At 36.2% G+C, this 24,174-nt stretch overlaps 1 protein-coding gene across 4 annotated transcripts in view; it reads left to right on the top strand.

Moving 5' to 3' along the window:
• The window catches only part of MTCL1 (microtubule crosslinking factor 1), a 279,300-nt gene that overhangs the window by 253,242 nt on the left and 1,884 nt on the right, over positions 1 to 24,174 (top strand). For 3 of the 4 annotated variants that reach the window (XM_053714926.1, XM_053714925.1, XM_053714924.1), the window contains 3 exons: positions 6,035 to 6,331; positions 8,424 to 8,452; positions 8,651 to 10,178. In XM_053714926.1, coding sequence (XP_053570901.1) covers positions 6,035 to 6,331; positions 8,424 to 8,452; positions 8,651 to 10,178 — 1,854 coding nt within the window. Of the gene's footprint in view, positions 1 to 6,034; positions 6,332 to 8,423; positions 8,453 to 8,650; positions 10,179 to 13,578; positions 13,637 to 24,174 lie in introns of all 4 variants that reach the window. The other variant, XM_053714927.1, reaches the window with a different exon arrangement.

The following is a 24,174-nucleotide window of genomic DNA, read 5'->3' as shown; positions in this document are numbered from 1 at the left end:
AAAATAAATCCTAACCTAAGATATAATTAAACCTAACACTACCCTATCAATAAAATAATTAAATAAACTACCTACAATTACCTACAATTAGCCTAACACTACACTATCAATAAATTAATTAAACACAATTCCTACAAATAAATACAATTAAATAAACTAGCTAAAGTACAAAAAATAAAAAAGAACTAAGTTACAGAAAATAAAAAAATATTTACAAACATAAGAAAAATATTACAACAATTTTAAACTAATTACACCTACTCTAAGCCCCCTAATAAAATAACAAAGCCCCCCAAAATAAAAAATTCCCTACCCTATTCTAAATTAAAAAAGTTACAAGCTCTTTTACCTTACCAGCCCTGAACAGGGCCCTTTGCGGGGCATGCCCCAAGAAGTTCAGCTCTTTTGCCTGTAAAAAAAAACATACAATACCCCCCCCCAACATTACAACCCACCACCCACATACCCCTAATCTAACCCAAACCCCCCTTAAATAAACCTAACACTAATCCCCTGAAGATCTTCCTACCTTGTCTTCACCATCCAGGTATCACCGATCCGTCCTGGCTCCAAGATCTTCATCCAACCCAAGCGGGGGTTGGCGATCCATAATCCGGTGCTGAAGAGGTCCAGAAGAGGCTCCAAAGTCTTCCTCCTATCCGGCAAGAAGAGGACATCCGGACCGGCAAACATCTTCTCCAAGCGGCATCTTCGATCTTCTTCCATCCGGAGCGAAGCGGCAGGATCCTGAAGACCTCCAGCGCGGAACATCCATCTGGACCGACGACTGAACGACGAATGACTGTTCCTTTAAGGGACGTCATCCAAGATGGCGTCCCTCGAATTCCGATTGGCTGATAGGATTCTATCAGCCAATCGGAATTAAGGTAGGAATTTTCTGATTGGCTGATGGAATCAGCCAATCAGAATCTAGTTCAATCCGATTGGCCGATCCAATCAGCCAATCAGATTGAGCTCGCATTCTATTGGCTGATCGGAACAGCCAATAGAATGCGAGCTCAATCTGATTGGCTGATTGGATCAGCCAATCGGATTGAACTTGATTCTGATTGGCTGATTCCATCAGCCAATCAGAAAATTCCTACCTTAATTCCGATTGGCTGATAGAATCCTATCAGCCAATCGGAATTCGAGGGACGCCATCTTGGATGACGTCCCTTAAAGGAACAGTCATTCGTCGTTCAGTCGTCGGTCCGGATGGATGTTCCGCGCTGGAGGTCTTCAGGATCCTGCCGCTTCGCTCCGGATGGAAGACCATAGAAGATGCCGCCTGGATGATGACTTCAATCGGATGGAAGATCCTCTTCTGCCCCGCTTGGATGAAGACTTTGACCGGATCATGGACCTCTTTAGCCCCCGCTTGGGCTTGGATCAGGACATCGGAGGAGCTCTTCAGGACGGATCGGTGAACCTGGTATGGTGAAGACAAGGTAGGAAGATCTTCAGGGGCTTAGTGTTAGGTTTATTTAAGGGGGGTTTGGGTTAGATTAGGGGTATGTGGGTGGTGGGTTGTAATGTTGGGGGGGGGGGGTATTGTATTTATTCTTTTACAGGCAAAAGAGCTGAAATTCTTGGGGCATGCCCCGCAAAGGGCCCTGTTCAGGGCTGGTAAGGTAAAAGAGCTTGTAACTTTTTTAATTTAGAATAGGGTAGGGAATTTTTTATTTTGGGGGGCTTTGTTATTTTATTAGGGGGCTTAGAGTAGGTATAATTAGTTTAAAATTGTTGTAATATTTTTCTTATGTTTGTAAATATTTTTTATTTTCTGTAACTTAGTTCTTTTTTATTTTTTGTACTTTAGCTAGTTTATTTAATTGTATTTATTTGTAGGAATTGTGTTTAATTAATTTATTGATAGTGTAGTGTTAGGTTAATTGTAGGTAATTGTAGGTAGTTTATTTAATTATTTTATTGATAGGGTAGTGTTAGGTTTAATTATATCTTAGGTTAGGATTTATTTTACAGGTAACTTTGTTATTATTTTAACTAGGTAACTATTAAATAGTTCTTAACTATTTAATAGCTATTGTACCTGGTTAAAATAATTACAAAGTTGCCTGTAAAATAAATATTAATCCTAAAATAGCTATAATATAATTATAATTTATATTGTAGCTATATTAGGATTTATTTTACAGGTAAGTATTTAGCTTTAAATAGGAATCATTTATTTAATAAGAGTTAATTTATTTCGTTAGATAAAAATTATATTTAACTTAGGGGGGTGTTAGTGTTAGGGTTAGACTTAGCTTTAGGGGTTAATACATTTATTAGAATAGCGGTGAGCTCCGGTCGGCAGATTAGGGGTTAATAATTGAAGTTAGGTGTCGGCGATGTTAGGGAGGGCAGATTAGGGGTTAATACTATTTATGATAGGGTTAGTGAGGCGGGTTAGGGGTTCATAACTTTATTATAGTAGCGCTCAGGTCCGCTCGGCAGATTAGGAGTTAATAAGTGTAGGCAGGTGTCGGCGACGTTGAGGGGGGCAGATTAGGGGTTAATAAATATAATATAGGGGTCGGCGATGTTAGGGGCAGCAGATTAGGGGTACATAAGGATAACTTAGGTGGCGGCGGTTTACGGAGCGGCAGATTAGGGGTTAAAAAAAATATGCAGGGGTCAGCGATAGCGGGGGCGGCAGATTAGGGGTTAATAAGTGTAAGGTTAGGGGTGTTTAGACTCGGGGTACATGTTAGAGTGTTAGGTGCAGACGTAGGAAGTGTTCCCCCATAGGAAACAATGGGGCTGCGTTAGGAGCTGAACGCTGCTTTTTTGCAGGTGTTAGGTTTTTTTTTCAGCTCAAACAGCCCCATTGTTTCCTATGGGGGAATCGTGCACGAGCACGTTTTTGAGGCCGGCCGCGTCCGTAAGCAACTCTGGTATCGAGAGTTGCATTTGCGGTAAAAATGCTCTACGCTCCTTTTTTGGAGCCTAACGCAGCATTTGTTTGAACTCTCGATACCAGAGTTAATTTTATGGTGCGGCCAGAAAAAAGCCCGCGGAGCGTTAACAGCCCTTTTACCGCCGAACTCCAAATCTAGGCCATAGAGTGCTAAAGATACGTGCACGCTCCTAAGCTCCTATCAGCCTACCTAGGTTTGCTCTCCAACAAAGAATACAAAGTGAAGAAAGCAAATTTGATAACAAAAGTAAACTGGAAACTTGTTTAAAATTGCAAGCTCTATCTGAAACACGCAAGTTTAATTTTCCCTTTAACTGTCTGCATGTCCATTTTAAATGGCAGTGCATTAATGGAAAGAATTCTTTAATATAAAATGTACCTGCTCTCATCATTTGCAGATAACATCTTTATGGGATGAGCTATTGTGAACACCAGATGTTCCCTTTATTCATTCACAATGCATAACCTAAAGTGACATAAGTCTCCCTGGAGTTTGTCTGAAAGCATTTTAATAGATGAAAGTGCACATCCCCCATAGGAAGTATTGTAAAGTTGTAATTTTGTGTCAATAAGATTTTAAGCTTTAGACCATTCTAACCAGGCCAGACAGAGCTCAGCTCCTAATAGCTGAACCTGGGTTACCAAGCAGTTTTTATAGCAATATTATATTTCATGACTGAGCTCTTTTTTCTGCTGAAAACATAAAATGATATTTCCCAGTCATCACTTAACAACATGTATTATTTTCACCTGAATACTTTTTTATTTATGAAGAAGCATGTTTGCCTCCCTGCTGGCTCAGACATATTTCTGCACACTGGTGATCAGCAGTAAAGCAAAAGCCCTTAACCTGTTTCCTTTGGTCACATAAAGGGCAAAATATAAAAATGTCAACTTCTTAACCTGTTATAATAATAAAGGGAGAAGAGGGGGAGGATTTGCGATACAACACTATATAGAAGTCTCTCTCTCGTAGCTAAATATAAAAATAGTTAACAGTCCTCTAATGCTGTTAAGAAACAAGAAAAACAAAAAAATTAAAACAAAAAAAATTGCATCTTGATAAAGGCCTCCCCGCTGAAACACATAGACTTGCTCACTCTTTTACTCATTATACTAATTTGTCTAAGAGGACCGGCAATAAGACGGTGCATCGAGTCGTTTTGTAAAGCACCGCTGAATGACTCCATATGCGTAATCCCCGTCCCAGGACTGCCTAGTAACTCTTAGCCTTGACTGCTTCCGTTTTTTACAGTACTAACGGCTGAAACATTTATACCCCAGATTGCACGGATCTCAGGAGGACTTGGAGATCTCAAAACGCACACTACTTATGTCAATACTGGCAGTAGGACAGGTGCTCTGAGACACTTTGTTATTTACGAGTGCACTCTATAGGCATAATTCCTGCCCCAGGATCTGCCATTAAAAATACCTTTTCTACTTTAGACTCCTAAACCTGCAAAATTAATTTTGATGAACTGTGGAGAAACCGCAAGAGCTATCCCTTAATAATACAACACGTAACAAAGGAATATTATAATAAGGTTGTTCGGATCTCTCACTGCTTCAGACGAAATTACAAAATGTCACACGTATGTACAACCTTTAAACTGAACCCGTTGTTCTTTTTAATTTAAGGAAGTGTATTTGCTGTTTTCTCTATTCAAGAGATTTTTATTGCTGTGGAACATAAGTTCATATGAACTGTGCTTGCAACATCTTCAAAAAACCTTTTGGACTCATATAAGTATATGGATACTTTTTTTCTAAATCGCAAATTTGTTTTTAATTAAGATAGTCATCTATAGTGTATCGGAATCTAGTATTGCATTGATATTTTATATACCCTATGATATTTTGTCTGTATGATTTCTAGGTTATTTTGAATGAATTATTTGATGCCAGCATCTTTTATTTTTTGTTTATTTTACTGATTATATTTTATCTTATTAAATCTCTTCAACTTATTTTTTATACATTTACTCTCTCCTTTGATTCTATTAATACATTTCATTTACATTCATCTCAGTGACACAATTTTGTGAAAGATATATCTCTCAGCTTTAATTAGCGCACTCAATTTTTTTTTTTTTTTTTATAATAATAAAGGGGAAAGAGATAACTAGATTACACACAATTGTATCAGGTTTTCAAGGCAATTGTGCACAAGTTTATTTGCACTCATATTACAAGTTGAAAGTAAATGCAAACATGTGAGTGCAATCACAAATTACGCTAGAATTCAGAGCTCGGGTTAAATGTTATGCTATCCAGCGCACAAAAGGTAAATATAAACCGCTACAGGTAAACTTTGTAGCTTTCAACATTTACATTCTTTTTAATGAAAATGAATATAAATGTTTTACTAAAATTCTGTATCTGTTTTGTTTTAAACAAACGAATACCAAATAGTGCAACAAACAAATATTTGGGGAATCAAATTTCCCTGAATGTTCATTATGAAAATGTGTTTGCTGCACATGTGCGCTATATTTAGAGCTACTGCAGCTCTTATTCATGCGAGTGGCCTTTTGGCAAATTTACCATTAGATCGTCTTTACTATACAGTAACAGAATCACACTATTGGCATTAATTGCAAGAAACCTCACTGGATTTATTGTATTGTTTGAACAACGAAATATTCTTTAATTAAAGTCACTTTAATTATATTCATTATTTGTATTATCACTTTTATGATGACAATCTTGAATATCTTTTCTGTTAGCATGCCCTATGAAATGGTATTGAGAAACACTGGTCTATTATTTGTGTAATATAAATGATACACAGTGGGTAAGTGCATTTTATGTCAATAATTTCATTTTGGGGTTTAGGCTCCTAATTTATGTCCCCCCCCCCCCCCCCCCCCCCCCCACACACACACACACACTTTTGGTAGCATCATAAGCTTATAATACAGATACTTGTTATTTGCTGTATATTCTAGTTACAGATTATTGTTGGGTTAAAGCTCAAGTAGATGTTTTATTGATCTTTTTGTATTAAGTGTTCTTGATGCAGAATGGTCTTTAAGAAAATGTAATACTTGAGACTTAAGAGTATTTCCCTTTACCATTATATAATATTTTGCTACTGATTTGTTTCAGCTTCAAAATGATGTGAGCCCAAGAAGGATAGAAAACTTCCATGTTGACCAAACGGATGGGAACATTAGCCAGTTTTTAGCCACAGGTGCTGTTCATGTACCCCATTCCCTTGGGACAAGGTCATTCTCTGATTCGGATGATATGCCATTTGAGGAGCAGTTACTGCCTAAGTTAAAGGGAACAGACCGGTGCTCAGGATCTGAAAACCTCTTCCTAGATGCATTGTCTCTAGATTCTGCAGAAGACATGGATGTACCTCAGCCCCACAAACTGGAACGTGATAAGTTTTCTGCTGAGGTAACAAGTAAAAAAAAGTGATGCATGTCAGGGATTCACACAAAATATGGCATTGCCTGAAAGTTGTTCTAGTATTAGAAACCTTTTATGCTATTTTTGCCACCTGATTTACTGTTAGATTGTTAAAAAATGTATTGGTTAAAAAAATATCCAAGTTTTATGGCTAAAGTTAGATCAGTCCTCAAAACCCAAATGTCCTGGTACTGTATTCTATAGTTTAATTCTCTTAGATTGTATCCTTTCATAAAAACTTACAAAATCAGGAGTTAGTATCTCACTGGCATCAAGCAGATGCAGACATGTACTCTAATGATAAGGTGTGGTCTACAGGTGATTGACCATAAAAAGAACACTTGATAAATGCTTTATTATCATTGATTGACATTTGAGCTTAAAAAAATAAATATATATATATTGTAAAGTTCAACAGCAAAATTTGCCACACCAGTTTCCGTACATCACAAACATAAGTGAAATGCATTTTAAAAATGAGCAAAGTATATTCAACATAGTTTAGGTTTAAACTATGCTAAAAATAGAAAATAAATCCTCTATTAGCTTTTTAGTTTCTCATACTTCAATCCCTGTTTTAAAGCAAGAGAGTTTCATTGGTGTGTAAAATTATCTAGGATCGCTAATGTAAATAAACCATATAAACCAGCTAGGCTGATATTTAATGTCGTCTGCCATCTTGTCTTTCCGGGGCCATTTATCAAAGGGCTTGCGGACCTGATCCGACACTGCGGATCAGGTCCGCAAGACCTCGCTAAATGCGGAGAGCAATACGCTTTCCGCATTTAACATTGCACCAGCAGCTCACAAGAGATGCTAGTGCAACGCCGCCCCCTGCTGACTCGTCAATCAACCCGATCGTATTCGATCGGGTTGATTTCCGGCGATTCCTGTCCGTCTGAAGACTCGCCAGAAACACGGCCCTTCAAGCTCCGTACGGAGCTTGATAAATGGGCCTGTGTATGTCAGCAGTGAAATTAAACTCAACACAAATTCTCAAAATATATATATATATAAATGGTATTGCAGTACATTTTATTCAAGCAGCTATCTTTGCTATGAAATAAAAAGCAGGAACCTATCATTTGAACACCTTTAATGCTAAGTAATAATGATATTATTTTTCCTCAGATTGAGTTGTATTTTAAAGGGGCATGAAGCCCAACATTTTTCTTTCATGATTCAGATAGAGAATACAATTTTTAAAAAAGTTTCCAATTTACTTCTACAATCAAACTTGCTTCATTCTCATGTTATGCTTTGCTGAAGAGATATCAGGATAGGTAGTGTGCACATTTCTAGAGCACAACATAAATAGTGCTGCCATCTAGTGCTCTTCTTAATGTATAACACTGTTGCAAAACCGCTTCAATATATTGCTACAGATACATGTACACTGCTTAACTTACCTTCCTGCTTTTCAACAAAAGATAACTAGAAAACAACGTAATAATGGAAGTAAATAGGAAAGTTGTTTAAAATGATATGCTCTATCTGAATCATGAAATATATTTTTTTTGTTTTATGTCCATTTAAAGAGACAGAAAGGCCAACATTTAAATTTTCATGGCTGTATTTTAAAATTTAACTAGAAGCCTTTTTGCAATAAATACATCCTTTAGCACACATGTTCCATGTAAGCTATTACCTTTTTTTAAGTGGCATATGCACATATGCTGTGTGTGCCCCATGCACCCTCATTCAAATACTACACCTTCTCAGAGAGTCAGCACTGGCTTGTATGGCACAGTAACTTGTCACTCTGAGCAATCATAGTGTTTGAATCCTGATCTTCCAGTTATATATAGCATATGTGCATATGCTCTTGAAACAGTAATAACTTTTACTAGATGTGTATATACAAAGTATATTGCAAAATGCTTCTACTTAAAATTAAAATGCACCCCAAGCACATTTCAGTTTTAACCTTTTGTATACCTTTAATGTGGGGGTGGGTATCTGTTCACTGCATATTAATTTACTACTCTGAAATCCTAAAAGTTCAACTGCAACTTATGATAATTTTTAGCTTTTTTGTGTAAATGTTTTGGCTACTAACAACCATATTTTATTTTTACAGGAAGATCTACAAAAAGGAAGCTTGCAGAGGTAAATACTTTTAACCATGACGTACTTTTACCTTTTTTTTTAGAAAGGGAATTTGAGACTGCATTGATTATTACATTTTTCTTATAAGAATTTAAAATAAATGTGTAGGTTAATGTGTAGGTAGATTATACATCTAGAGAGGGTCATATATATATATATTTATGTAATAATTATGTTTCTTTTATTTAACTTTTAAAGGGTAATGTCTGTTTCCTCCCTTTCTGAATTCCATCGTTTAATGGAGAGCTCTCCATTCCTTCCTGACAAGAATTACGATTTTGCAAGTGACAAGGAAGAATTGACACCCCCGTTATCACCTGATGACCTAAAGTATATTGAAGAGTTTAATAAGAATTGGGATTACAGCAATGTTAGCCAGGATGATAAAGTAATAGGTGTTAATAGGGAAAGAACAAGCAATAGGATAATCGAGACAAGTCCATCTTCTGATACATTCCAATCTTCATCATGGTTCCTCACCACTAGTGTTACTATGACAACAAACACATTGACCAACCCTGAACACTGCCAGAAGCAGTCAACTAGTAACCACACTGTTGCTGAGAAAATGGGGGCTAGGGTTTTCCACAGCCCTCCTATGGTTCGTAGGTTTGATAAATCTGTTATTTCTAATGAAGGTGAGATAAAACATGTTGATCCAGACTTGTTATTTTCTGAGACCAAAGCCAAAGAGAATGGTCCTGATACAAAAACTGGTGCCACGGAAGCATTTGGCCGGTGGCCTTGCGACATTAATAGACACCAAAAAGACTTTATTGAAAGCAGTGTACACCCTATGGACCGTCCAATTTGCACCACTGTAAGCTATGCTTCTTCTTTGCACAATTTAGAGTTGTCAAGAAACTTGAGTGATGACATGAAAGAAGTGGCCAACTCTGTTCGACATGCTATCCGGCAAAACTCAGTAGAATTTGAGTTCAGAGACATTGCTTGTCAAACCAATGGTTTAAAAAATACAGGAACACAAACCACACAAACCATGAGTGTTGGCTTGCAAACTGAAGGTTTACGAAGCATTACCAGCAGTCCTCACAAGTGTTTAACCCCCAAGGGGGGTTCTACACCTATTTCCTCACCTTCACGGAACTTAAGGAATAAACAGGTGGCTCCAGCAATTGAAAAGGTACAGGCTAAATTTGAACGTTCTTGTTGTTCTCCCAAATATGGCTCTCCAAAGTTACAGAAGAAAATTCTTCCTAAAACAGATCAGCCAAGCAATCGTGCCACATCAGTTACTAGTCAGAAGGGAATTAATGAGTCTGCTTGGGCCAGATCAACTACAACTAGGGAAAGTCCTGTTCACACTACAATAAATGATGGTCTTTCTAGTCTATTTAATATAATTGACCATAGCCCTTTGAATTCTGACCATCTGCAAAAACTGTCAAGGCCAAACAGTAGATCTAGATCTGCTGAACCGAGACCAGAATTTGGGACCATGCCAGACCTGTACATGGATATTCGGGGAAGATCACCCAGCCCTATTCGCATAACTATAGACCTGCAAAGGGAACAAATTGTTGATATGTTCTCTGGGAGGCAAGACCTTTCTGCTCCACCAGGTTACCAACTGACAGAGAATGCTACCAGAATACTTAGCAAGAAAATTTTAGAAGATCAAAGACAAACTCCAAACAGTCCATCAAGAGTTTGCAAAGACAGTGCAGATAACGAAATGTTAAAAGCTGAATCGGGATCCATTGAGGTAAAGATTTTTTTAGAGAGCATTTTTCTAAAGAATGTTTATTTCATGTTTTATTTTAAAGGGACGTAAGTGTAAAAATAAAACTATCTGTTTAGTTAGAGCATTAATATTTTAAAACATTTGCAGAGTTTAAAAATATATATGAAGTTGTTCTCCCAGAATTCTTCTACGCCACTCCTCTTTAGGATGCAGCAGATGATTGGAGCATATTTATGGTTGACTGCTCCTTATTGGATCACCAGTTTTCATACTTAGACCAGTGTGCAACTTTGATTAAGGAAAAATATTTGGTTTATCTATTGATCGATAAATGTCTTATTCTACCTTTCATCTATCTGCCTGTCACAGCATACAAGGTATATGCTCTTCTTAAATGTTACAAATGTATTGTTACATTTGAACAATATAGAAGCTTGACATATACATTAATTCTCTGCCCTAGTTCTGGTTGTCTCTAGCCTATAACCTAAAGCTTGAAAAGAGTGTTAAAAAGACATTTGAATCACTTTAAACACTAATCATCATATGCATTTTACTGACAACTTGTGAGTCACTCATAGAATCCCAAGGCATCATTGGAATATTAAAAAATAGAAATAAAGGGCAGAAGCATAAGTCATGCAGAGATTTCCAGATATAAATGTAGCTGTAAATATATTGTGGCACAAATGTGTGTAGATGATAGGAACAATAGAGAAACATAAACATTTAGAGCCATTTAGGTGCAATGCAGACTATTTTATTTTTGGTAGAAGCATTACAAGTCTATAGTTAATATATATTGTGTACATGGTAGTATAATGCACACTACAATATTCATGTCATTAGCTCACTACAATAGTCATGTAAGATAGTGAAAGTGCATTCTTTTCCTTGGATGATTCATTTCTATGAGAGCCCACACTAAAACTCATGTCAGATAATAATAAATTAATAGAGTTTTTGGTTTGTTGCTATACACCTTCTATATTTTTCAATTCACAATAGCAAACAATAACAGTTGATACCATTTTTTTCAATAGAGATAAATGCAGAAACGGTATTTCAGATTGCGCATGAACGCATCTCTTAACTGACGACTTGTGATATGAGTGTGCTAAAACTACTTCCCATTTTAAGTATAGGAGTATTTGTGTATCGGGAAAGTTAAAAATGCTTTTGTTAAACATTTTGTTTTGGTTAAAATGCATAAAAAACTTTTATTACTTGATTATGTGTTATTGTCTGCATGAGACACAAAGCACAAAGGTATGTAGCACATGTTATCAGCTAGGCCTTAAAGGGACATGAAACCCACATTTTTTTCTTTCGTGGTTTAGAAAGAGCATGCAGTTTTTAACAACTTTCTAATTTACTTCTATTATCTAATTTGCTTAATTCTCTTGATATTATTTGCTGAAAAGCATATCTAGATAGGCTCAGTAGCTGCTGATAGGTTGGTGCACATAGATGCCTCATTATAATAATAATCATTGGCAAGGCTGGATTGACCTACCAGGATACCAGGAGATTTCCCGGTGTGCTGCAGCAGCTGGGGCTGGAAAGCTACAATTTAAAGGGGTGATTAATGGATTGAATTGGGCTATCGGGTGCCTGCCTATATAATAACAACATTGCACTTTTTTTAAATACAAATATAATATAATTCTGAAAAAAACTATTGGGGGATGGAGTACCCCAATAATCCCCTTTAAGAAAAATAGGGCTGGTCTCTAAAGTTTCCAGAGCTGCTTTTTATTCCCAGTCTGGCCCTGATCATTGGACTATAGAAAAATGCAGGATTTACAAAGCCGAAAAATGTGTACCACACAATATACTAGATCATATTCCATTTATAAACTTAAAGGGACATGATATTCAAATATTTTCTTTGTTCTATCTAAAAGAAGATGTTTTTAAATGTATTGCAGTTTTTTTTAATAGGCATTCTAGTGCTGAATAAACAAATTTTTTTAATGTAGGAGTTGTTTATAACAGCCAGAGACCAGTGGAACCATGTGACGTCACCCACTTCTACACAATCATATGACGGAAATTTTTTAGTACCGTGTCCCTTTAAAAAATAGTAATAGCAAAAAAAAATGTCATAAGTCTATAAAGAATTTTGATGTGACTGCCAGCTGTTACCTTTATAGTATATACGTGTGTCAATGGTGATGCTTATATATATATATATATATATAAAATGAATGGCTTGTCCCAAGTCCCTCTCCTACCACTTTATCTACTCTATAGTGTGTGTGTGTGCTATCAGCTTAAACTATTTAATCTTCCTTGTTGTGACCTAGAAACATTTGGGATTTATCTGCCTTCTATTGCAAAAGAGGATTTATAAGTCAGCTTGATGAAACTGCTATTCTCCTAAACGTTTGTAGAACTAACATTTCTCTCCCAGTCTCACACTATTTTGTACTGTTTTGTTATTGCATGTAGCATTTGTGTTTTTATTGTAGTTACTTGCTAGCTGAAGTTTAAATAAAGTCTCAATGGACGACCTCTTGCTCTTGACAATTATAAAACATATATAAATGTTTGTATGTATGTTACCTTATCTCCCTTAAGGACACTGCACTGTATTTGTGAGTGTGTGTTTCAATGCCTTGTTATATCAGCTGCAAAGTATTAAATGCATTGGATTGAATGCATTTATTGCCGTTTAAATATCCTTTTTTGCTCATTGAAACCATCACATATAATGATATTTTCAGTACCTAAGTAATGACTTTTGTGTTCAGAGAGAGAGAGAGAGAGAGATTAAACATGACTGCTCTTTCTTTAGGCGCAGCCTATTTAAATGGTCAGGTTTTTGTTTTCCGAACAATAAACAGTTTTAATGAGCAAAAACATTTTTTTTCAAAAATAAATCTAAATGAGCAGTTTCTTATGGTTTACTGCTCTGCGTCTATTATAACAAGCCATTGAGCAAAAATAAACCTACAGTACAGGGTTCCTTTAATTGTAGCCAGTTGTGAATGAGTTTTTTCACTGCATTAAGTAATCCCTGTACAATTTGTAGCATTTTGAAGGAAACCTAAGTTACAGAATTTTCTTTTCAGCCTCTCTAGGGAGCATGGGAGATGCACAAATTTTACACAATAAATTCTTAAACAATAATAATCTCTAAACAGTTTCATGAATTGCTTCACAGACAATATTCTTTATATATTTACTAGTTATACAAGCAACCTAATATAAATATGCCTTTAATACTTCCTTTTATGCTGCTATTTTCTTGTTTTTTTCTCTTTGTTTTATTATTATTTATTTCTATGTTTGCTTTTTTCTAAACAGATTTCTAAAAAAAAAACAAAAAAGGAATAATCACAGTGCTGAAGAGGCATCTAATTCAGTTTCTTTCATTCTCTTTCCCAATATATTTGTTTCTGCCTGTCCTGTGTAGAGCCAAACTGTCTTACTAACTGCCCCATGGGGAGTCTAACTCTGCCTGCTACACTGCTGTAAGTTTGTCTTCTACCTTGTTTCTCATTCTCATCTGTCCGAAAGTCTCTTACGTTAATGAATTGATACTGCGCTAGAGCCCAGTTACTGGAAATCCTTCAGTATAATACTTTCTTCTTCTTCCACTAGAGCTGTTACTTTGTAAGTCCGTCATTTATATATAGACATAATCATCCTTTAGCTAAATATAGGAGCAGCCAAGTGCTTGCTATAAACTAAAAATGTAAAATGCTTCTAGACATCTTATGCAGGTTATATAAGGACTTTTGAAACAGTTTTATATGAAATACTAGCGCTGAAGATGAATATGACAATTAGAATGTAATTTCTAAAGGTATTGAACTGTGTTAGGCTTTTAGTAGCAAAGCTGCCAAGTCACACTGAGTCAGTATGACACACTATTTGAGGTCTGTTCTCCATATCAAATTATGGATCAGTCAAATGCCCATGATGTGAAATGCTCAAAATATTCACATTGATCAGATCTAATATCTATCGTGAGTCTTATAAATTACAATCACTCAGATGTTATTAAAATACCAAACTTGATATTTCATTAAAATGTATCCAGTTTCTATATACAAAATCATTGTATTTTCTGTAGTCAGATAACTTGCAAATGTTTATTAGATTATATTAGTTTTGAAGGTACTAATAATAAGAATTAATGCAGTTTTAAAAAAATAATAATGTTTTTTATGGTTTACTTACAAGTAAAACATGTTTTGGTTTCAAATGATTTTGGATTATCCGACTCTCAAAAATACTGAGCAATAGGTTAATAGAACATGATTTTTAACATATGCTTCTAACGACAATTTGTAGATGACATCATTAGATAGGCAAATTAATGCACCCTATTTAAACCATTTTAAATGTCAGGTATGTAATAACAGATGATAATATACAAATAATACATGTGATCTATTTTACAAAAGTTCATAAAACTCCATTAAAAGGGATACTAAACCCAATTTTTCTTCGTTCTTTTAGTATCTTTATTCCAGAAGTAGACATGTAAGCTTACGAGCCGCTACCCAGGGTTCTGAACCAAAAATGGACCGGCTCCTAAGCTTACGTTTCTGATTTGTCATATACAGATAGCAAGAGAATGAAGAAAAATTTATAATAGGACTAAATTAGAGCATACAATTTTAAGCAACTTTCTATCTGAATCTTGAAAGAAAAAATGTGGGTTTAGTATCCCTTTAACATAAGATTTAGCAGAGCTAATTTGTTGTAAGTAGAAAAATGTCAAAGTTTAGCATGAAAGGGAATTATTTTATAAAAAAAAATGTTAATTATATTTTCAACTGACAAAGTAGTTCCGTTATTGTATGTATTGTCTTACTATTATACTCCGCTCTACTTTTTTCCTTCTTAGATATTTTCTTTCCTCTTCCACTTTTCTATTGGCTCATGTTCATTTAATTTTTCACTTTTGTTTCATTGCTGTTAATCATTTCTCCTGTGCTTAAATAAAAAGAAAACCGATTTTCTTGCCAATAATATTTTTGCCCTTTAAAGGAACACTAACTTTTGCATTGCTAACCCAAGCTTACTATACCCTAAATTGTTATATGTTTAACTCCTGCATGGGAGTTAAATGCATAGATATAATCCCACTCTGGAGCTACATATGTTGAAACTCCTGAGCAAGACACGGCCGGTGATTGGTGGCTATGTAATATAACACATTAATACCTTTTCGTTCTATCAAATATCAACATATGCATTTGACTTTGCTATTGACAGACTGCTGCCTGTGTCCATAAAACAGTTTGTTTAAGCCAGCCTTGTTAAATTGGTTAATTACCAAAAGTTTGTTTTTGTCATGGTTGACTTATAGTTTGAGCCGTCCATTAATTTTCTGACTTAAACAGATTTTCTTTAAATTTGAGCTGACCTTAGAGTCATAAATCAACAAGTATATAATTTATTGTAATGTTTGTGTCATTTTTTTGTCCTTTTTCAATCACCCAAATATAAACATTGTTCATTTCAAAGCATTTATTCTTTTTACCACAAAGGGTTGCCAGGTGTCCAGTATTCAACTGGACAGTCCAATATTTTAGCAGACTGTCCAGTAAATCTTCACAAAAAAATGTACATTTAAATGTCGTTTGTTTTAAAGTCTGTGGGTTTTAATTAAATATAAAAGGACTGGCATGACAAACCATTACAAATATGGAGCAGAAAGTAGTAAGTGAAAGTCAAGGGGTCATCTCACTACTGTTTATATGTGGTGCTGAGCAGAAGAGGTAAAATCATTGATTTGTTTGTTACTGGCAACCATGAGGTAAAATGACTTCTCAATTGTGAAAAATATAAATGATGGGCGCTTTTGTGGAGGAGTATTGTGTTATCCTATCTACCATTGTGTCCAGTCACCTACAGATCAACCAATATTTTTGTTGTAAACAGCTGGCAATCCTACTGCATAATCTCTATTTTCAACACTTATGTTAGTTAAACAGTCTCTATAACTAAAACATTATTTCCAGTTTAGGATTTTTTACTTCATTTAGGCCTCTTAGCTAAAAATATGGTTTATGTATCAGAGGCTGTATACTTGTATACCCTAAAGCATTTGCTCTGTAAATGCCTCTTTGTCTAGTATTAATATTAGGCTTGTGCATTTGTTTTGTTATAAATTAAAATTCGTAACAAAAACATGGATATTTGTTTTGTTTTCACAAAACGAATATCCGAATTAATGCACCAACTAAATTTAAAGAAAACAAAGAAATACTGACAAAATTTGTCATTTCATTACTTTCCTTTAAATTACGTTTGGGGGTTAAGCATGAAATGACAGGACCAATAAAAAACTGGTGGAGAGGGACACACCTCTGCAAGTATGACATGACAGGACCAATAAAAAACTGGTGGAGAGGGACACACCTCTACAAGCATGACATGACAGGACCAATAAAAAACTGGTGGAGAGGGACACCTCTGCAAGCATGGAATGACAGGACCAATAAAAAACTGGTGGAGAGGGACACACCTCTGCAAGCATGAAATGACAGGACCAATAAAAAACTGGTGGAGAGGGACACACCTCTGCAAGCATGACATGACAGGACCAATAAAAAACTGGTGGAGAGGGACACCTCTGCAAGCATGAAATGACAGGACCAATAAAAAACTGGTGGAGAGGGACACACCTCTGCAAGCATGAAATGACAGGACCAATAAAAAACTGGTGGAGAGGGACACACCTCTGAAAGCATGACATGACAGGACCAATAAAAAACTGGTGGAGAGGGACACACCTCTGCAAGCATGACATGACAGGACCAATACAAAACTGGTGGAGAGGGACACACCTCTGCAAGCATGAAATGACAGGACCAATAAAAAACTGGTGGAGAGGGACACACCTCTGCAAGCATGACATGACAGGACCAATACAAAACTGGTGGAGAGGGACACACCTCTGCAAGCATGAAATGACAGGACCAATAAAAAACTGGTGGAGAGGGACACCTCTGCAAGCATGACATGACAGGACCAATAAAAAACTGGTGGAGAGGGGCACACCTCTGCAAGCATGACATGACAGGACCAATAAAAAACTGGTGGAGAGGGGCACACCTCTGCAAGTATGACATGACAGGACCAATAAAAAACTGGTGGAGAGGGGCACACCTCTGCAAGCATGACATGACAGGACCAATAAAAAAGAAACAGAAATACATTTGTAAATGCCCTCTTTAAGATGACACAAAACAAAATAAATATCAATACTACAATGTTGTAATATTTTCTATTAAAGTAAGGTCCCATCTCCTGCAGTGCAAGGGCCTAGCACAGTTTAAGCGGAAACTTCCATATAGCTACATAAATCTCTTTAAAAAAAAGTGAAGGCTGTTTTTCTCCAGACCAGAGCATATTATTATAATTTGCTATGTCCGATTGTCTAATCAGCATGTTCATCTTTTATCTACTGCAGTTTCTTACAATTTCTCATTCTTGGAGAATTATTCATCCAATTTTGGGTCAGATTATGAGTGGAACGCAAATGTTTGCGCGTAAGCGATATCTCTGGTTTTAGCAATCGAATGTGCGCAGGTTAAATTGCGCTCGTATTACAAGTTGAAAGTAAACGAGATCGCTTGAGCTCAATCAAGATTTAGGCTAGAATGATTACCGCGATTTCAGAGCTCTTGTTAACTGTTTCGCAAAACATAAAAGTTGCACAAAATCACGACAAAATAGATTACAAAGTACAGTTACACTCATAAAAAATATTAAATAAAAATATTGCACACAAAAGTTATAAGTGCTCAAAGATATGAGTTCTCAGGTGTTAGAGGGGAAAAAAGGCTGCAAAGGACTTTAAAATAGAGACATACATATACATGTCTAAAGATGTGTGTGTGTATATATATATATATATATATATATATATATATATATATATATGTGTGTGTATACAGATGTATTTATAGACATATATACACCTATAAACACAAAAATACATATGTACTTACATATATAGACATATATATATAAGTGCATTGGAACCTTTTGCAGGTAAGTAGATGAAAACATGACAATTCATATTATGCAGTATTCATATTTAATAAAATTTTATACTGTGTATTTACTGTAAATATTTTAAATTCAAATGTTCTGCACATAGCAGAATACGTTCTATGTATTTCTAAATAGATATTCCTATATACAGTATATCTGTATATATCTATACCTATATATAATCATCTATATATATGTAGGTATAGATATATATTGTAGCAAAATACCATCAGATATACAGTATGTAGAAATATGTATTTATGAATAAATAGAACATATTCTTCTATGTGAAGGACATTGGAATGTAAAATATTCATATTTCATGTCGGGTTAGCGCACTTGAAAATATGTAATGGGTTAACGCACTTGAAAATATGCATTCAGGTTTGTGCACTTGAGAATATGCAATCAGGTTTGTGCACTTGAGAATATATGATCAAGATTGCACGCAAGTAGGGTGTTTAGTTTTTTTTAGACTTTTTTTCCTCCATTGACTTCTATTGGGAATACGTTATTGTGCGTGCAATATTCTAATTGTGCTAGAAATAAGCAGGTTAGCGAAAGAGAGAACTTTTTACGTTCAACTTGTAATATGAATGCAATCCGATGTGTGCAAAAAGTTTACTTCTAGCGCAATTAGCGCTTTAGCCAAAAAACTAAATAGAGCTCCACTCATAATTTAGCCCTTTATGTTTTAATTTATCACCAAAGCTTAGGCTCATTCTGTGTCGCTTTTCCAATGGTAATTGGAAAGTTAGGCTGTTGATTGCGGACGTGGTGAGATATTGGCTATATGCATGGTGTGTGCTCAGCAGGGGACATAACTGTGTTCTGCATTTTTATTGTTGCTTACGTTTGTCTTCCTTGTGATTTATGTATTTTCTGTGCATCATACTGTCTGTGATGCTATACTTTGTCACATTAGAATTGTTGTTTTTACATGTTTTTTGTATTTTTTTTTTTAAATTTTATCAAATTTTATTTACAAATGGACAAAAAAATTAAACCACAGTTCTTTATTTATTTTACTATCATATTTATATCTGTGTTTTTTATGAAAGTGATATTCAGCACAGCCAAAAAAATAGTTTTATAAAAATCATTTGTTATGAAAAAAGTATTTTGTTTTGTCCAAGAATAGTTCTTTTAGTTCAGCCATAAATTTGTTAGCTCCTTATTTACTACAGAGAAGGTCTACAAGGCAGCAAAGGAGCAGCTGAACAACAGTTTAAACTTAAATAAAGTTAATGGGACAGTGAGCACCTTCCAATTACAAAAATATTCTGCAGTCTTCCAATTGATTACCATATTAGCAAAACTATATTAAAGCAGATTAACACTTTGTTTGCTGCAATTGTTTTTCATGGTTCAAACTCCACCCACCACTTTCCATATTTTGAGGAGCCAATCCAGACTTGAGTCTGGAGATGACAGTACTTGCCTCTGTCAATGTATTAACAAAATCTCCATTGCTTGAATTCATCAGAAAACCTAACGGCTAGATTTAGAGTTGGGCGGTAGCCGTGAAAACCAGCGTTAGAGGCTCCTAACGCTGGTTTTTACCGCCCTCTGGTATTTGGAGTCAGTCAGGAAAGGGTCTAACGCTCACTTTGCAGCCGCGACTTTTCCATACCGCAGATCCCCCTACGCCATTTGCGTATCCTATCTTTTCAATGGGATCTTTCTAACGCCGGTATTTAGAGTCGTGGCTGAAGTGAGCGTTAGAAATCTAACGACAAAACTCCAGCCGCAGAAAAAAAGCCGGTAGTTAAGAACTTTCTGGGCTAACGCCGGTTTATAAAGCTCTTAACTACTGTGCTCTAAAGTACACTAACACCCATAAACTACCTATGTACCCCTAAACCGAGGTCCCCCCACATCGCCGCCACTCTATTAAAATTTTTTAACCCCTAATCTGCCGACCGCACGCCGCTGCCACCTACGTTATCCCTATGAACCCCTAATCTGCTGCCCCTTACACCGCCGACCCCTATATTATATTTATTAACCCCTAATCTGCCCCCCTCAACGTCGCCTCCACCTGCCTACACTTATTAACCCCTAATCTGCCGAGCGGACCGCGCCGCTTGTATAATAAAGTTATTAACCCCTAATCCGCCTCACTCCCGCCTCAATAACCCTATAATAAATAGTATTAACCCCTAATCTGCCCTCCCTAACATCGCCGACACCTAACTTCAAACATTAACCCCTAATCTGCCGACTGGAGCTCACCGCTATTCTAATAAATGTATTAACCCCTAAAGCTAATTCTAACCCTAACACTAACACCCCCCTAAGTTAAATATAATTTTTATCTAATGAAATAAATTAACTCTTATTAAATAACTTATTCCTATTTAAAGTTAAATACTTACCTGTAAAATAAACCCTAATATAGCTACAATATAAATTATAATTATATTGTAGCTATTTTAGGATTAATATTTATTTTACAGGCAACTTTGTAATTATATTAACCAGGTACAATAGCTATTAAATAGTTAATAACTATTTAATAGTTACCTAGTTAAAATAATTACAAAATTACCTGTAAAATAAATCCTAACCTAAGTTACAATTAAACCTAACACTACACTATCAATAAATTAATTAAATAAAATACCTACAATTATCTACAATTAAACCTAACACTACACTATCAATAAATTAATTAAATAAAATACCTACAAATAAATACAATTAAATAAACTAACTAAAGTACAAAAAAATAAAAAAGAACTAAGTTACAAAAAATAAAAAAATATTTACAAACATTAGAAAAATATTACAACAATTTTAAACTAATTACACCTACTCTAAGCCCCCTAATAAAATAACAAAGCCTCCCAAAATAAAAAAATGCCCTACCCTATTCTAAATTAAAAAAGTTCAAAGCTCTTTTACCTTACCAGCCCTGAAAAGGGCCCTTTGCGGGGCATGCCCCAAAGAATTCAGCTCTTTTGCCTGTAAAAAAAACACATACAATACCCCCCCCAACATTACAACCCACCACCCACATACCCCTAATGTAACCCAAACCCCCCTTAAATAAACCTAACACTAAGCCCCTGAAGATCTCCCTACCTTGTCTTCACCTCACCGGGTCCCGATCTGTCCAGAAGAGCCTCCGATGTCTTGATCCAAGCCCAAGCGGGGGGCTGAAGAGTGACGTCCATCCTCGGGCTGAAGTCTGGATCCAAGCGGCGGCTGAAGAAATCCATCATCGGGCTGAAGTCGGAAGTCCATCATCGGGATGAAGTCTTCTATCAAGCAGCATCTTCAATCTTCTTTCTTCCGGAGCGGAGCGGAGCCATCTTCTTCCCAGCCGACGCGGATCCATCCTCTTCTAACTACGCCGTCATTCGGCGAGTAGGCGTCGTTAGAAGAGGATGGATCCGCGTTGGCTGGGAAGAAGATGGCTCCGCTCCGCTCCGGAAGAAAGAAGATTGAAGATGCTGCTTGATAGAAGACTTCATCCCGATGATGGACTTCCGACTTCAGCCCGATGATGGATTTCTTCAGCCGCCGCTTGGATCCAGACTTCAGCCCGAGGATGGACGTCACTCTTCAGCCCCCCGCTTGGGCTTGGATCAAGACATCGGAGGCTCTTCTGGACAGATCGGGACCCGGTGAGGTGAAGACAAGGTAGGGAGATGTTCAGGGGCTTAGTGTTAGGTTTATTTAAGGGGGGTTTGGGTTACATTAGGGGTATGTGGGTGGTGGGTTGTATTGTTGGGGGGGGGGTATTGTATGTGTTTTTTTTCCAGGCAAAAGAGCTGAATTCTTTGGGGCATGCCCCGCAAAGGGCCCTTTTCAGGGCTGGTAAGGTAAAAGAGCTTTGAACTTTTTTAATTTAGAATAGGGTAGGGCATTTTTTTATTTTGGGGGGCTTTGTTATTTTATTAGGGGGCTTAGAGTAGGTGTAATTAGTTTAAAATTGTTGTAATATTTTTCTAATGTTTGTAAATATTTTTTTATTTTTTGTAACTTAGTTCTTTTTTATTTTTTGTACTTTAGTTAGTTTATTTCATTGTATTTATTTGTAGATATTGTATTTAATTAATTTATTGATAGTGTAGTGTTAGGTTTAATTGTAGATAATTGTAGGTATTGTATTTAATTAATTTATTGATAGTGTAGTGTTAGGTTTAATTGTAACTTAGGTTAGGATTTATTTTACAGGTAATTTTTTAATTATTTTAACTATTTTAGCTATTAAATAGTTCTTAACTATTTAATAGCTATTGTACCTGGTTAAAATAAATACAAAGTTGCCTGTAAAATAAATATTAATCCTAAAATAGCTATAATATAATTATAATTTATATTGCAGCTATATTAGGGTTTATTTTACAGGTAAGTATTTAGCTTTAAATAGGAATAATTTATTTAATAAGAGTTAATTTATTTCGTTAGATAAAAATTATATTTAACTTAGGGGGGTGTTAGGGTTAGACTTAGCTTTAGGGGTTAATCCATTTATTACAGTAGCAGCGAGATTCGGTCGGCAGATTAGGGGTTAATAATTGAAGTTAGGTGTCGGCGATGTTAGGGAGGGCAGATTAGGGGTTAATACTATTTATTATAGGGTTATTGAGGCGGGAGTGAGGCGGATTAGGGGTTAATAACTTTATTATAATAGCGGTGAGGTGCGGTCGGCAGATTAGGGGTTAATTATTGTAGGTAGCTGGCGGCGACGTTGTGGGGGGCAGATTAGGGGTTAATAAATATAATATAGGGGTCGGCGGTGTTAGGGGCAGCAGATTAGGGGTACATAGGGATAATGTAGGTAGTGGCGGTTTACGGAGCGGCAGATTAGGGGTTAAAAAAAATATGCAGGTGTCAGCGATAGCGGGGGCGGCAGAATAGGGGTTAATAAGTGTAAGGTTAGGGGTGTTTAGACTTGGGGTACATGTTAGAGTGTTAGGTGCAGACGTAGGAAGTGTTTCCCCATAGAAAACAATGGGGCTGCGTTAGGAGCTGAACGCTGCTTTTTTGCAGGTGTTAGGTTTTTTTTCAGCTCAAATGGCCCCATTGTTTTCTATGGGGGAATCGTGCACGAGCACGTTTTTGAAGCTGGCCGCGTCCGTAAGCACCGCTGGAATTTAGAGTTGCAGTGGCGTTAAATTATGCTCTACGCTCCCTTTTTGGAGCCTAACGCACTGAAAACGCAGCCATTCTGTGAACTCTAAATACCAGCTGTATTTAAAAGGTGCGGGGGGAAAAAGCATGCGTAGCTAACGCACCCCTTTGGCCGCAGAACTCTAAATCTAGCCGTTAGTAAACAATCTGCTTTCAGGACTGCAAAATCCACAATTTTCAGACTTAAATTACAGGAAAGGGGGGGGGGGATAAATAATGAGAGTATATTGCATAATTTTACATTTTATATTACAATCTAAAAGTGTTTGCTGTCCCTTTAAATTAGCTGCTTGTGCTACTGCTAAAAGCCAGTATCAGCACAAAACAAGATCCTTTTTTTTTATGGGTTCAGAGTTGGCCAATAACAAAAGTGAAGCTTACAAACTTGTTAGCTAACACAGGAATTAGTCAATTGACAATAAACTTGATGGATATAGTTATTGAATTGTGTAAATTTGAATTTCTGAACCCTTTCCTTTCTGACTTGTTAATATGAAGCTTTCTACCCTTTTCTGCCTTCAGAAAAGCCTTTACTGTCTTTAAAGTAAGGATTTTAACAGTATGAACAAAAAGACAATTTTTTTACTGCACCATTATTCATTCCTTTCTTCGTTTATTTATTTAGGGACAGATTATGAGTGGAGCACTACTTTAACGTGCACCCGTAAAGGGGCAAATTTGCCCGTTTATGGGCGCATGTTAAAAAACCAGCCATTACAAGTGGCTGGTTAATTCTACTGCAACCTCACAGCTTCACTTTGCTCTAAGCTCAATTAATCAGACCTCTGGTTAAATATATAAAACGTTGCCCCAATTGCCCCCAAAATAAAGAGGACAGTTCTTTAAA

This window comes from Bombina bombina, chromosome 5 (assembly GCF_027579735.1).
Source record: "Bombina bombina isolate aBomBom1 chromosome 5, aBomBom1.pri, whole genome shotgun sequence".
Lineage (NCBI taxonomy): Eukaryota > Metazoa > Chordata > Amphibia > Anura > Bombinatoridae > Bombina > Bombina bombina.
Note: the sequence above shows the minus strand (reverse complement) of the source record. Positions and strands in the feature narration are given on the sequence as shown.